The 16,667-nt window shown below is 41.5% G+C and overlaps 1 protein-coding gene across 30 annotated transcripts in view; it reads right to left on the minus strand.

Annotated features, from left to right (window-relative positions):
* PUM1 (pumilio RNA binding family member 1) overlaps positions 1–16,667 on the minus strand; it is a 77,287-nt gene that overhangs the window by 56,442 nt on the left and 4,178 nt on the right. For 23 of the 30 annotated variants that reach the window (XR_012677251.1, XR_012677250.1, XR_012677252.1 and 20 more), the window contains 2 exons: positions 16,152–16,525; positions 1,027–1,095 (listed from right to left, as the gene is read on the minus strand). Coding sequence is in view for 26 of the 30 variants with exons in the window: in XM_075173684.1 (XP_075029785.1) it covers positions 1,027–1,095; positions 16,152–16,525 (443 nt within the window). In the remaining 4 variants the exon portion in view is untranslated. Of the gene's footprint in view, positions 1–1,026; positions 1,096–16,151; positions 16,526–16,667 lie in introns of those variants that run through there. The other 7 variants (XM_075173696.1, XM_075173703.1, XM_075173701.1 and 4 more) reach the window with 4 other exon arrangements.

Here is a 16,667-nt window from a genome sequence, read left to right on the forward strand (position 1 = left end):
CAATAGTCCTGGTTTGCTGTTTTCTCCGAAACAGTAGTTTTTGGGTTCTAGGTGTTTTCTTTTTTTAACCTGGCTTATAAACTACATAACAGAGATAGGACAGACTGAACGTGGAGAAAAAAAACTAGTCTGAACTTGACAGGAACGCAAAAAGGCAGGCTCTCCAAAACAACAGACCTGTATCAAGCTGACCTGTCGTACATTAATATCCTTTACAAGACATGATTTTCTGATCTTGGTTCTTCCACAAGCCTCTAAAGGGACTGACTATAAAGGAAAAGGGAACTAGTCAAGGAGAAGAAGCGTTTACATCCAACTTTCAGGAACCTAACACAGCCAACTACAGCAACTTGCTGTTCTTTCAAGTCACCCTAAAAATAGGTAAATTCTCTCTTTTCAAAGAAAACCAATGGCCATCTCCCCCAAATCTGACACCTCCTTACTATGCTGTGAGATTAAAATAACTCTGACTGGGTTTCTATAAAGTTAGAACTGAAGGGCCCGTTATCTGACAACTCCTGCTCAGTCCTTTGACCTGTCCGAAGCACTTATCAACTTCTGCAGCCCTTGATTACGTTGCCCAGATACTTTAAACGTTAAACACAGTCCTGTGCTTTATGACAAGAGCCAAAAGGTGGCCAGGAGTGGAAACAGGACAGCAGACAATGACAAACAACTAAACCCACAATATTATGGAGTCTGAGATCACTGGATCCCAAAATAAACATGCTACAAGTATTGTAACACTTGTCACAAGACATATTTCTAACTGTTCTTTTACAACCACCATTTTACTGTTTGATGATACAACAGGTGGAGGGCTTAGCTGTTCCTCCTACTAAGATGTATTCCAGCCTGACAGGTTTTTATTTTGCTAAAGCACACACACATACACACACACACAAGCTTCACAGTCATAATGGAGCTCTGTCAAGTTCAGAATCATTCCAGCAGCCTCAAAAACTTATTTATTTTCCTCCTCCCCCCAAAATACAGATTTTTTTTTTCTATAGGCCTTTCACTTACCTCTCCCATAGCCCGTCCTTCCAGAGCAAGCGCTTGAAAATCATGATTCAGTTCATCCATGGAACGCACCTATTTATAGATGGGTAAGAAAAACACATGAGGAAATGCTTGTATTTGTTTGTCTTAATAATAATCATAGTTTATAGCAATTTTTCTGATACAGACTGAGAGCTACATCCCATATTACAGCATATAACAAGGCTATCGAGCTCCAAAAGATGACTTACCTTTAAGACTCCCAGAAGCTACAACATTTATAGTGTTAGATTTATGCACACGCAAAAAAGGAAAAACTAGCAATTACTTTTAAGACACACACAGTCTAAGGCAACTGCCTTTGCTAAGTCTATTGCAGAGACTAATATTTCACAGTGAGCTGCATGATTTCAAGTGAGGTAATCAATGCCTAAGCAAGCGAGTCAGCATCATTTCCTTTCAGGTGAAAATCAAGTAAAGACTCTCGTATAAAACAGGCAGATTTATACTCAAGTTACGTTGATATGAAAAAGAAAAACACAACAGTAGAAACAAAAAGCAAATTCAATTAAATAGCACCATTTGAAATCGGGGGCAAGGGATGAAGAAAGGAGAGCAAGCAATGCCTTAAGATCAGTTGCCAATTTTAGTTACTGTACCCCCAACAACGTCTCAAAGTGGAAATCCAGAAGCACAAACTGGGGTGCAAAACACCTTAAGAAACCCCCTGATGGGGTATGGCCTTTTCCTCATTGCCAAGAGGCTGCCGGTGCGTGGCAGCCACAGAGCTCCATGGCTATGCTGGGGGCCCCCAGACTTGCCAGCTAAGGCAAGGGACGCAAGGGAAAGGCAATAGTGAAGCAGTCCTTCCAGGTGCACACAGGGCAGAGCTCAGGCGCTGCGGGAGCAAGGCGACGGCCACGGGAGGTGACACTGGGACGGCCCCAGCAGGTGACACTGGCCTTGCTCACCTGGAGGACCTATAGCTATACATTTACTTGGGGAGTTGTGCCATTTTCTGCTTCTACTTTGGATCATGATTTGATGAAAATTAGAACATAAAAAAGCAGCAGTTTAAAGCTATTAGTTAAGTAAGTCAGATATGTTGAAAATGCAAGAAAACTTTCATTCCCAAATCTCAACCAAGTCCTTACAGATGCAACCATTGAGCACACGTGCAGAAGCAAAGGAAAAAAACCCAACTATGGACTTGAGGACAAAGCACAGAAGTTCAACCACATGCTAGGATTCAGACTAAATTATTGCCCTCCTCAGATAACACACCTGTACCAAAGCAGTGCTTGTAACAGCCGCAAACACTTAGGATGGCACACAGGCAATACTACACACCTCCTACTCAATGTTTACATAATCCCTGCAACCCAACAGATCTGATACACCTTTCTGCTAGTGCAGGGGTAATAGTTTCTAAAACATTTATGAGTAATCCACACGCTCTCTTCGCTGCAGTCCTTTATGGGCTCTTTTTAATACGCAGTGTTTAGTCGTGTCACCACTGAAGACGTAGCAGGTGATTTGGATGCAGCCTCCTCTAGGCCAAGGGAAGGAACCCAGTAATACCTGGTGGGTGATTTATTGGACAAAAAACCCAAAAACTGGTTTAGATGCTAATGCACCACCCTGCCAGTGACCAGTGCTGTAAGCAGTTACACCATGTTCACTGACCTTAACCCTGACTTCTGATACTCATACCGCTACTTCCAGCAGAATCAAGTCAAGACTTTGTTGTGATTACTCTTTATTTCTATTTTAAGACAAGATTCAATAGACCTCATCCAAGAATATCAGATGTAGGGAAGGCACCACAGACAACCTCCAGAAGTCCCCTCCAGTCTAAATGCTTCTACTGTTCTGTGACAATACTACTTTGCAAAAGATTAGTAACATATTGTTAAATTATCTAATACATATTTATGTAATTCACAAATCCTCAATGGCCAGTCACTCGGAATCACAGTTTAAAAATAAGGTATCCTCTTATTACTATATCTCAGTTCAAAGTTATTTTCAGTTATGCCTCAGTCTTGCCACCTTCTGCGGTGACGCTTATCACATCAAGCACGAACTCACAGAGTGAAAACAGGACTCCACCTTCCAGAAACTACAGCACCGGGCAACACCAAAGACGTCCCTTTACTATCAACTCCGTCGCTGATCTGCCAGCGAAGATAGCTCGGTTGCCTCATGTGAGAGAAGTTAGTAAGACCAAATTCTTTTGTGAAGCATTTCAAGCTGAACTCATGGAAAATGCTGCAACCCCCAGACATGCTAAGCCACAAAAGCTGAACGGTAGCAAATTATTACTTCAATGAGACATCTGAGGAATAGAGAAGCTACACAAAGAATTCAGTAGGTAATGTTGCCAAAGCAATGTCCCAGCAAACCACAGATGCAGCCGCAATGGCACTGATCCAGGACCTGCAGCGCTGTGGAAAGTGCTAGTGGAGAAACAGAGGCTGCTTAGTGCGTGTGTCCCCCAACTTTGCCAAAACAAATAAACTCCCAAAGGTGGATGTTGTGCTATGGGAACCTCAAAACAAAGCTGCTAGAAAGATATAATCATTACATTCCTAGCTTAAATCAAAAGAATCTTAAGAGACATTTGTATTTTGTTTTGGTCATATCCCAGCCCTATCAACTCCCTGCTGCCAAGCTGAGCTCCCCTCGCAGCTTCAGTTGCGCTAACATCCCTGGTGAAAGCCCCATGCAGAACACGCAGGCAGTTTCTAAACAAGAATTAGCTCTACTTCTCTTCTCAGCCCCTTCGCTCACCCTTCTTTATGGTACTTTGGCATGTTACATGGCCATCCTTGCTCCACCAAACATTTTTAAAAATGCTACAATCATATATTTTATTTGTCCACATTAGATGCAAGAACATTTTCACAGATGTCTTGTTCAAGTGTTTGTCTTGAGTAGAAAAATGTGTTATCATCTTGTTAAACTAATTACAGCAGCCCAAATATGTGATTTACATCCACACGTGAAGCCATGCTTCCATGCTGGCCTGAATTCTTGGTGGAGAAGCTAGAGCTGGTGTAACTAAACATGGTATAATCTCCAACATGGTCAACGCCTTCAATGCCCGTTCACAACTGCCCACCGGAAACCACAACAATTTAGCAATTCCTCTTTCTCCAAGAGCTACAGTCCAGTAAGCACACATAGCTCTCCTCAGTGTTGACCATTTGTCCATTTCCAACGTGGAGATGCATGTTTGTCTTCAAACAATGCCATGATAATTGATTACTACAGAGGTGATACAGAGACCAAGATAAGAAGAGCGGTAAAGGGCAAAAAGCAGGATAAACATGAAAGCCAAGTGCACTCCAGCTTTTTCATACCTGGTTGGTTTAACTGCACACCTAATGGAGCGCTATTATTTTCACTCCTCTCTTAAGGGTCTGAAGGAAGCTGTCCTTCAAACATGTCTTAGTTTGCAAATCGCCATCCTAGCCTCCCCTGCTAAATGATACACAGTGCAAATGGGCTGCCTCCATCTCCTTTCCAAATATACTTCGCCGCAGTGATGACCAAAAGCAAAAAAAAAATATTGGCTTCTCTACTATCAGAGGTCAGGTAATGGAAGAAATTACTCATGACAGATTTAAGTCATACCCCTACTCATCTCTCTCTCATCAATCCCCACTAATCTGGATAAAAACATTTGCTAAATCAGGTCTTCGTGCCTGACTTTCGGGCACTGTACGCTCAAACTGTATATAATCACCAATTTTGAGGTCCTTTCTCTCAGTCATGCAGTTCCTTTATCTCCACTGATCATTGTATCTGTTTGTAATGCAGCCTACTTTATTATTCAATTGTCGAAGACTGTACCCAAAAGGTCCTCTTCTCATTTCTCCACTTCTATAATATTAAATAGCAACACCTCTTCACCTCTTTTTCTTACATGGTATGCACAAATATCACAGGGCTCCTTCATTTCCCTTTAAAAGAACAACAAATAGCTTCTGAAACAGCAGAACTTAAAGCCAAAGTCATAACTTCCTACACCTTAGTATTCCAAAAGGCAGGCAATACTCTGAAATGGCAATAAACGATATAGATGATCTACCACCTCATCAGGATCTATCCCTGTTAACTATCACTGACCTATAACGAAGAGAGATATGTATAGCAGAGTCAGGATGGCGTAAACACTAGAAACAAGGAGGTCCACAGAGAAAGAACTTCTTCAAGATGAGTGCTAACGTCAGTGAGATTTGATTACCATAAAATCTGGTTCACCACTGAACCAGAGTTTTGAAAGAAATCCAGAAGACAACGCCAAGATAAATTGGCTGCACAAGGACAATGCCCTGACATCTGGATATGACATGACAAGCTGGTTCCTTGGAGAAAGAGGTGATCTCGAGAAACATCAGCAATCACATGAAGAGAGGTCAGTGCATTTCCAATTGTTTCAGAAGTGATCCAGCAAAACCCAAGCCCTGCTCTCAGCAGCACTCCTCAGTCGCACCCCCACTTCAGCCTCTTCCAGGCAGGCCACCTCTGCAAAGCAAAATGCAAAGTGCACATCCTCACCAACTACCAAGAACAGACCTCCCTACCTTCTTGTCAAGAGTACTCATTCTTTCTGATAATGCAGAAAACCAGCAAGCTTGCTTTTAAAGCCTGCTTAACAAAATTAAGGCTCTGTACATCTGCAGCACTGCTACTGAACAAGAGTTACAAAGCAATTGCATTGCACAAGAACATTCCTCCCCTTCAAATTAAATGCTGTGTATGCACTCAGGAATTATGTAAATCTCACCAAAATTAACGAGAATCTCATTCAAGAAGAGCAATTTCCATGCATGCTAATATATGAATGTATGTCGCTATAACACACTCCAGCTTATAGCCACCTCACTGACTCATAAATAGGTTCCTGCCTTCACGGTGGAAGCGCGTACCCCAAAGCGGATTCGCCCAGCGCACTAACTACGAGCCACATCGAGAAACTGGAGTAAACCCACCGGATTGCTTCGCTTCGCCAAGGCTGAAGTCAATTCCGTCTCTCAAAAGCACTCTTAACCAATTTGCACCTTTGCTCTGAAAAACGTGCGATAAAGCAAGAGACAGCTGTATTACTCATCGCACAGTCACTCTAGGTCAGACCTCCAAATCTTATTTTCAGGCTCCTGAATAAAAACCCTTGGCCTCAGACACGCTGAGGCCACAGAGGCCTTTCCAAGTTATCAATAGCAGATACCCACCGCCTATTTTAGAGAGGACAAGACAAAACCCAGAATGCTTTCTGCTCTCACCTACTGCAGATTGCAACAATGCAAACCAATTTCTCTCTAGCTCAATGGCCACTTTCAAAACTCAACCTCCCACACACCAGAAGAGCTTCTCGGCAACTCTGCATCTAACGTATTCACTGTGGACTTTCCAACCCTTCAAGCAGCACGCAGCTAATTTACGTCAGGTAGCCATCTTACACAGGGCAATTACACTTTTTTTTTTTTTTTTTAAATAAGATTAGAGGGCCTCACCATTGCAAAACTCAATGACAGCAAGTCAGAAGCAAATGCCTTCCTGGTCGCAAAGCTACACAGACACTAGTCCATATCTGGAACACTTTTGTATTTATATAGCTCTACCAGAAATAGAGAAAGCAATATTCCAGCAGCTAGAGATGATCTATGTGCTGGTACCATTGGTACTGGACCTGCTGCTCACCTGCCACACCACAAACCCAGGCAAGACAGTTTTCCCTGCCTCTGAGCCCTCCCAAAACATACTCTGTCACAGATATAGTCAGTATTTAGAAATTTCAGAAGTTTTTTCTTACAGAAGAGCAAAGCAGACTGAGGCGATCATCCCAGGCATCACCAAAGACCCAAGGGTCTCAATCACCCAGGAGAGAGGGCGAGAGTGGAGGGAACAACTTACAGACAGAGACCAGGACCAAACCTCTTCTGTTACGCCTCTAACAAGCCATCCTAAAACAGGGTCTGATGTCCCCAATGCTAAAAAGCTGCAACACAGCAAAGGATGAGCAGGGAAACGTGCAAAAGCACCAGCGTTCCCACAGAAAGCAGCAATAAAGCCAAGCACCTGACAGGAGACACTGCACTGCTGGTACTGAAAACTCCGGTTAATTTTAACCCAGCAAACAACAAGGCCCACAGGGCTAAATGGCACTTGTCAAAAGGAATTCTGCAGTCAGTTAAATTAACAGGAACTGGGGCCCCGAACTGTCCTTACGATTACTAAACAGGGATTTGAAGGACCTAACAAATCAACATGAGAGCAACAGTATATTTACCTTTTGGATTTCCAGTATCGTATTTTTTTGTTCGAGAATAATCCAAGGGCTTTTTACCAAACTGAATGCTACCAGCAGAATAGCTGAATTGTAGTTTTAAGTAAATATTAATGCCAATAATCAGTGTTAATAGTGCACCTTATATTAAGCAAATATGGTTGCTAATATGACCTTTACATATAAATTCAAAGTGTAATACTGTATCACATTTCACAGTCTGCAGGTATCTCAGGGGATTGTACACTAGCTTTATGTATTAAGGAATCCTCATTTATGTAGAATTTATACTCACCTAGACAGACACAGCAAAACTATCAAAGGCTAAATTTCACTCTTAATCACAAAGGATTTTTTCTTCCTCCTTATGCAAGAGATGTTTCCCAGTAAGAGAAAGGCCAGGTGGAATTAAATAAAGAAAAAAACAAAGCCAAACATACAGGAGAAAAAACAAGCAAATAAACAAACTAGAAAGTCCTTTGGAGAAAAAGAAGTGAGAAATAACCAGCTGAGAAATATTCTAGCTGAAATTTTGTCTAAAAAAATTGTCTCTAGAAGTGCACCATGAAGCCTGAGGGTTTATGATTTTTATTTTATTTTTTGATGTTGGACAACGTTAAACAGATCAAATATCTGCATTTATTAGCGGTAACAGCGATTGAAGATGGTTTAAACTATCTATTTCTACTAAGCCAATTATGTTAAATAGGGTAACCAAAGCAAACTAGAAGGCTGCTTCCGTAAGCCTCAGCTCTCCAGTTTCGCCATTTCCCCTCTCCCTAACACCGCTCCCCATGTGGCCCCATTTCAAAGGCTGCCCTTCTCCTTCCCCAGCACTTTCTTATACCAGGATCCATCTAGCCCCCAGCTGTCCCTCCCTTAGATTACAGCACTTATTCTCCCACTACCCCTCTCCCCCAATTCTACTTCTGACAGGAGGCAAAACCCCCAGGAGAGCATCTGCTAAACCCGAGGCAGGATGGGCACTGCAAAGACAGGATTTCGTGAAGTTGGAACATGTAAATGACTGCTTTCAAAATTTCTTTGATCTACAGTAAATTACAGGGCCAACTGCACCCTTCAGTCCTGCCAGCCAAGCAAATGAACTCCAGGGTATCCCACAGATATTACCATAAGGAATTCTGGGCGAAGCACCCTAAACTTATCTGCCACCCTGGCAAACAAAAGTGTGGACAAGGGCCGGGCGCTGGGACCACAATCCACGGGAAGGGCTCATTCTTCAGTCTCTGCTGCTGCTGGTCATGCTCCCAGCAAGCCTGGAGGGAGCCCTCCGATAATTTAAGCTCTGCACAAGCTTGATGGGACCACTTTGCTACAAGACCACTTGTTTTGCTTTTCTATTCCTGCAGAGTAACACGGGAAATCGCGTTACTGTTATACATGTCAGGATAGATCAAAATGTTACGATTTCTCAGCTCCTAAGCTAAACAGCATTTGTTTGTTTCTGTGAGAAGACAAGAGATGAGAGGGTCCAAGCTCTCCCTGTCTGCACAGGTACATTCCAGGTGCTTACCCAGAGCACCTCAAAAGTGTGATTATTACTTCAATGTTTATTTATTTTTAACTCATGTGCACTCTGCAAGTGTGAAAAGGCAAGCATCATGTAAAGTTTCCATCCATTAGGCCTCCATATTTTAAGTCTTGCTCAATCTGAAAATTGAGCAATAGAAAAAATAACAAAAAAAAAAAAATCTTTATTTTCTAGTAAAACATTCCTCAAAAAAACGTCAACATTACTACAAGAACACAAGGACTGAGGCAGTAAGAACAAGAAACATCAAAAACTTATTCAGGCAGGAGCCTGAATAAGACATCCTTAGAATGGAGAGGAGAAAAAAAAATATAGCTGGTTGAACAGCCTAAATACTTTGTAGCACTTGATTTATATACTCACAAGTTGTTAAAGCTTTTTAAATTAACCAAAGGTTTACAAATTTCAGATGGAAACAAATGCCTCCTACTCAGCTGTGGCAAACTGCCTGCGTTTGTCTTGTTTGAACAGCTCACAGAGCACGTTATTTAAAAAATATCTACTCCGAGTGCACACATATATAGTATCTAGGAGAGAAAAAAAAGTATTTACCAGCTGACAATAAGAAAAGCACCGCACACTGTCAGCAACAGGCTTGCCACTAACAACTAGATCCAGGGTTAAAATATGTTGTTCCATCAACTGATTACAGCACTATTTTTAGTCCTCTCCTATAACAATAGTCAGTAAAGAAAGAATGTGAAGTCACAAGTATTAGACAGGATTAGGTGGTTTAACTACTATTTTTGTAGTGAAGGATTCATCATTAGAATTGCTACTACCATTAGCATTCGAAGCAAAAAGCTATTGAAATTGCAGATTGGCTAATGCTTTACATGGCGTTTAGCCAAGACGATTAATGATTCAGGGTACAGAAATAAATGCAAGAAAGGCAGCCTTTCAGAATGGCTTGGCTTAGTTAGCTAATTATGTTTTTCCTCAGATTTTATTCACCAAGGGAAGTGCTTCATTAATGTGGAATTTAGGTTACTCTGCGATGTCTTGGGCGCATATTGTTGGGGTGCAAACTTCCAAAATATTGCATTACAGAAGAAGTAACCTTAATTTTGCCCCAGTGGAGCTGGCAATACCTGGGGAAAACTGTCTTCTGCTTCCCAGATGCCTGTGTGGATCAATGTTTTTGCACAAGCACTCAGGGCTACACTAAGATCTGGCTTGTTTGACCCTCAGGAAGGCTTTTCCTCTCACTCCCACCTCTACTCTGACCTTTTGAGGCTTAAATTCCGAGGGAAAAAGATGTAAAGAAGGGATGCAACGATGTCTCATTCCAGTGCCAAGCTCAGTACTTCTGTCAGAAACAGATGCGAGTGGCCCCATGCCACAACAACTGCTGGCAGCAGGGTGAAGGGCTCATTTGAGGGTTTAGTAACAGACGAGTTTCACCCCAGTGCAGAATGAAGGTCTGAAGCACAGCTTCAGTACAAGGTAAGTAACACGGCCAGATGCTCCCAATAAAAACAACCGCTCTAGAACAAAAGTTACCCTTAACAAAGGAAGAGGAGTAACACGATATCTGAGAGCAGATCGCTTGACGGGAGGGAGCGCTGCATCACATGATATCCGCACACAAAGGCAAGTTTGTTCATCACAGACCCGCAAGATCATCATTCAGAGAAGTCAGCTTTCAAATTGTCTCAGCATACACCTGTAACGAAGTTTTCAGACACAGGCAACACTAGATTCAATGACCTGGAACAGCTCTTTGTTAAGCAGATTTCCGATCAGCAGTCAAAGTTAACTGTGCCAGTTTGCAAGGAAGAGGCTACTGTGGATGGATTATATGGCTTGTGTCTTATGTAAAGTTTCACCCATTTACAAAAATGCTACGAGTATCACAACCTGTTCCGCAGAGGCACAGATAGGTCACACCAACTTAGCAAACCACAAAAGAGCTGATAAGGGGAAAGCAAAGTTGGAGAGAGGCGAGGAAGAAAACAAACAGAAGCTATACTCTAATAAAGCTTTATTCAAAACACACTTGGGTGCAATATATTAACTGAAATACTTGAAGTCTTCTTGAAGCATTGAAATTTGCAAATTCAATAGTGTGAAAATATCTTTTCTCTTCCTGAGCAAGCACCACAGCAAGGAATCAGACTACAAAGATGATATACCACAGAGACATCCCAAAGTCAGCACATCAGGTCGCTTGTGCAAGCCCAACTAGAGCCAGATATCTTGCAACTGCTTGTCAGGGAGAGTAAAACCTACAGATTCAGAAGAAACAGACTCTTAAACTGACTTTCTGAAGATTTCAGGGTGTTTTTTCTCCCCTATACAAGAGAAGGATTTTCCAATACCCAACCTTAAATATCCAACTTAGCCAATCTACTCATGCTCCTTTTACCTCAGGAGGAATTTTCAAGGGGCAATGTAAAGCAGGAAACTAAATCAAATGTTCCGATTCCCATTCCCCAAGATACCCCTTTACTATAGAGAAATCTCTGCAAAACAAATCAGCCAAACTAGATATTTCATTTCAGCAAGGTATTATGTTCTAAATTATCTGGGTATCAAGTTAGCACAGCCATTTCAGCGTCAACGCAAGAAAAGCCCTAACCAGTTCACTGTAATAAAAGGAAGTACCCATGAAAATTCAACAGATTTAATTAAACATACATCAGAAAACGTTCTTCAAGAACAGAGCCACGCGTTCTATCATGTGGTGTACGTGATTAAGGACTCGCTCCATGTCTTCAACTCTAGCCCAGACAACAAGTCAGATTATTTGGACCACAGTGGCCTTCATACACTAGGTGCTTTCCATAGGCAGATCAGAAAATCTCTGTCCTGAAGGGTTAACTGTCACTTAAATGGGATTTCACTTTGGAAGAACGAACACCAGGGCTTCTGCTTCCTTAGCTTCCAGGATCTTTTTAGAGGATCTTGCCATGACTTTAAGGCAAACACTGGTGGTCATGATGCCTACCAACAGGCACCAAGCATTGTCAAACAACATCAAATCCAGACACAGCAGCAAGGAGCATAGTTTGAGCAGCTGTGCTCTAGAAGGGCAGCTGCCAGGAGAATTACCTTTTGTCTCCACTTGAATTCAAGTTCCGAGTTAAGAAGTTGCACGGTCACATTGCCAAAAGGCAAAACTGAGCATAAAACCCAGTCCCAGCCCTGTTGCTCTCACTATTCTTCACCAACTATACATGAAAAATTCCCCACATTCAACAAGACAATCCCTGCAGAGTTCTATTGTCTCAAATTATTAATTAAACATGCTCTCAAAGAAAGCAAATGCCTAAAATCATTTGCTTCTACTAAGCAACTCCCATATTACCCTAACTGCAATTCAGACAGTCTAAGTATATCCATTCACTGTAATTCAGAAGGGACCACCACCAAAGAAACTCTCTCTTCACTCCAGTTCAAGAACATGCATGCATGCACAAGCCACAAGAGACTCCATCCAAGAAAACCCAGCCAATTTTCCTAAAAACCTGCTCAGTGTTGATAACTTGTCCCAGCTGAATATCTCAACCATCTTTTCATTCCCCTCAGGAGCAGTAGATGGCTGTTTGGATTTGTAATGACATACGCAATCTTTCATAACCAAGACAAATCCAACATAGGTCATTACCCATCAGGAGTCATCTTGTACCTCTTCACTCACCTACATCAAGTTCTGATCTCTACCCATTTTTTTTTGCAGGATAAACAGCATACAAACACCCCAGTGCAGCTAGCGGAACTGTCTGCCCGAACAGCCTCAAGAGTTATCAGGCATCGTAGATCCTAAACCTCTTCAGTTTGAATCTCAGAAATACTGGTGGACATTGACATTCAACCTCATCTTGCTACATTTTGTGGATAAAGAGAAGACCACGTTTTGCAGTAAAGACCTGGCTGATGGAAGTGTCCTCCATCTAAAGTTTGGTGATTAAGTATTTGTAGCTGCAGACAGCTGGAAGTTTGCTTAGGAGTTCAGAGATTCCAATCTAGAAAAAAAGTCCGATTTCACCATTACTTCAGTGTCTGCAAGAACAAAGAGGAATTTATAATATATGTTGTTTGTGTGGATGGCACATCTTTGACACCTAAATATGCAAAATGACAGTAGCATCTTTAATTGCTTAATTTTTATAAAAACTTGCCCCCCCACACCTTCTGGAGGAGAAGGGAAAAATGCAAAGGGAAAAGAAAGTTTCTAGGTAAAATACAAAAAGAACCAGCATTTTCCTGCTGTTCGCAACAAGAGGACACTATCTACTTCCTTGGGAGCAGAGAAACCTTTGCTTAAGTCATCCTTACTAAAGCCATTCACAGCTCAATTCTCAGAGCTGCTAGTCAAAGTACGAACAAATGACAAGGAGGAACAGCCAGCACAATAAAAAATGAAAAGCAAGGATACCGTAAGTTCTGACTCACGACACCCAAAGCTATTTAATAACAGATGATGAAATGCTATAATTTGGTAAAAATCACTGGAGTATTATCACCAACAGACACAGATAGATGACTGTCTACATACGTAACAAAGAAGAAACTGGGATTCAACAATTAAAAAAAAAATCCCTCTACCTTTAATTACGATCTCCCAAGCTCTAGGCAGACATTAACCTATATTACCCTATAATTATTTTTTCTGACTTTCCATTATCTTTTAGCTACCGAGTTTCCTAACCAGTCTTCAAGGCAACAAGGCAAGAGCCCTCACTGCATTATCTTTGAAAGTCTAAAATCAAAAGTACAGTAATATAAGTGTATCCATAAGAAATTGAGACTCAGCAGACATCCATAATGATTCCCCACCTCTCTGCATGTCCCAGCACTTCCTTCCACTTCTCTTCCTTCTTGCAGGACAAATTCAATTCTACCCCGGCTAAGCCCAAACTGAATTAAATCATTTTGCATGCATAAGATTAGGTCTTGCTCCAAGGAATTTATAATTTAAGAAGCAGATGCAGAGGTGGCCAAAAAGTCAAAAGGAATGGCAGTATTAGGATTACATGTATCCCGCATTCTGCTTTCCATGAGTAAAAGCCTGAGGCAAACAGAGAACCATGAAAAAAGAGGCACTCGAGAAAGGCTGAAGCAATAAACGCATAGATAAAACTGCCTAGCAATCACTGGAGTATACGGTATCAAGTAAGACACACGAGAAAAGGGTTACTGCCCCATCTCAGAGTTGACTCTGAAGAAATTAAACACAAAGATTGGTTTAAAGATGCATACTGAATGCAAAACATCAGGACTACGTGACAAACACATTACAGCCAATGTAAAAACCACCAGGAAGTAGAACAGACAAGGTCCCAATGTTAATTATATTAGAGTGGGTATTTCTTGAGCTTCAGATCACAGAACATATGGGGGAAAAACAGAGAAAGCATCACACAGAACCTTAATCCTGCAGGTATATTTTGTCCATACAGCCTTCTTGCAAGTGTTCTGCCTCCAAAGAACACATGCGTTATTTTTTAAAAGGTCATTTAAACTAGTATAAGCTAATGAGTTTTTTTTTTTTCCATTAAGTGGTATATTTATTAGTATCATTTCATTCAAGAAGTTACTGAAGGAAATCAAGCTGAGGAACAGCAACACATCTACTGACATCAGGGCAAGTCTCTGTAACAGGTAGGATTCTTTTGTTTGAGTGAAAGTTTAAGTCTTCTGATTATTAAAGAATGCAGTAAAAAAAGTTCAAATACCAGCACAATTTTTAATGACTGCGAGGTTTGGGTGTCCTGTCCCTGCCCCCTCGTCTCCAGTGAGTTTTGTCATCTTTGCTTTTGGGGATTTTCAGAGAAAGGAAGATGAAAGTGTGAGTTGGAGGAAGAGAGGATTGAGAATTTTACGATGTTCATTTTAATTCATGAAGTCATCTTTCCACAAAATGTCCAAACAAAAGCAGTCCCTGCCCAAACATCTCCACACCAGACTGCATGACAGTTTTTATTTGAAAAACATACAAGTTGCAGCCTTTCAGTAAGAAATTTTTGCTTACTGTTTCTTACACAACTTAAAGCACATTAAGATCTCTTCCATCGATCTCTCTTGAAACAAGTGTTACATTTAGTGACTGCAAACTTGGGTAGTTAACAGAAAAATTACATCTCATTTCAATGCAGTTATCTCCTTCAAAGTGATAACTTAACTAAATACTACGTTTCCACATAAGGGAATAACTACAGTATTCTTCTAGCTGCTTAGTTCATATTTCAGTATTTTATGCGATTTTTTTTCCAGAACAAATTAACAGGGCACTTGGGTTTACTTCTTTGTTGATGTACACACCGACTTCAGTGAGGTTGCAAAATTCACTGCAATGTTTGCTTTTAAATGGTCTGGATGGCAACACATCCCCTGGGGAGGCACAGAGGAGGAGCAAGGGCTTGTTCGCTTTTATTTGAAAAAGTAGAGGCAGGCGATATTCATAAAGGTTGCAAAAGCTTTGGGTCTGCTGCTCTGAGGATATTTGTGGGAATCATTCTAAAATGTGCTTACACTTAAGTTCTGCTCCCTTAGAAGAGGAAGCACTTCTCCTCCTTTGACGAGTTACTTACAGGTCACAGACAGAAAGCTAGAGTGAGTCATGCACTCATTTAACTCGCAGCACATCTGACAATGCAACTACTGAAAAGACTTCTAGTAAACACTACTACTGAGACACGTTTTGGCCCACTACCCTTTTAGAAACGTTAAGTCGCTGTAAGAAGTTAGCTGTGTGTCTAAAGGCACTGTTTCATGACATTCTTAAGGCTGTTCTCGTCTCTGTTCAGCTAAGCACATTAATAGAGCCTTCCCCTCCCAATTATAACAAAAAAACGCCAAACCCAAAACCCCAAAACAAACAAGCAAAGAAACCCAGGAAAACACATTACCAGCAACTTCCAGAACTGTGTTTTTCAATATTGGGAATGGTAAAAGCCCAGCCTACATGCATTGGCAGTTTTGTAATACCATTACATAAGAATTATTTAACTACAGCAACAGATCTGAAAAGCAGCAGCAGCCACTGCTACGCTGGTTCACACATTAAAAAAAAAAAAAAAAAAAAAAAAAAATCAATAAAGGGAATGATAAATTTTGCAAACATGCATTTGACTGTCACAGAGAGTGGATTGGGATTTCAACACCCTCAAGAGCAGAAATGTTTCAGCTTATAGCTACCAAGGCACCGCAATCCTGAAAAGAGAAAACAAAAAGTACGACTGTTGCCATTCCAACCACACAATAACCAGCTTAAGCTTTAAAAAGCGTCATTAAAAGCATCTATCATAAGCCCGATGCGTTCACATGTTGAGTTTGGAAACATGGAATTTTTTTTACCTGATGTTCTGCATGAATGTTATCCCCAGTAGGCCAGCGATGTTTGCTGTTATTATAGCCGCCTCCACCACTTCCTCCTCCCCCAAGCTGCTCACCATGCTGCCTCTGGAAGAAGTAATCCACCATAGCGTCGTCCTGGGAGCGGCCTGCAACTCCTATGGATCCAGGAACAGGACTGGAGTGTGTCCCTGCTGCAAGCGCCTGATTTGCAGCTGGCTGTTGCTGAGCCTGGGACCCTGTTCCAGATGTCAATACAACAGGCATGTTGGGATTAGCTGTATCTTGAGCGTGCTGTTTCAGGTGGGGGCTGAACGAGTCCTGCCAGAGTACTGCTTTTCTCTTCAAAACACACGCAACGCTCATTCCACCAACACCTACGGGGGGTGAGGGGAAGGGGGAGAGACGGCGAGAAAGAGAAAAGGAAAAGAAAACATGAAATCCTTACAATTTCAGCTTTATATATTAAATAACACACCCATCTTGTGACTGGCAGGGAAACATCACGATGCCAAATCT

Source organism: Calonectris borealis, chromosome 25, assembly GCF_964195595.1.
Source record: "Calonectris borealis chromosome 25, bCalBor7.hap1.2, whole genome shotgun sequence".
Taxonomy (NCBI): Eukaryota; Metazoa; Chordata; class Aves; order Procellariiformes; family Procellariidae; genus Calonectris; species Calonectris borealis.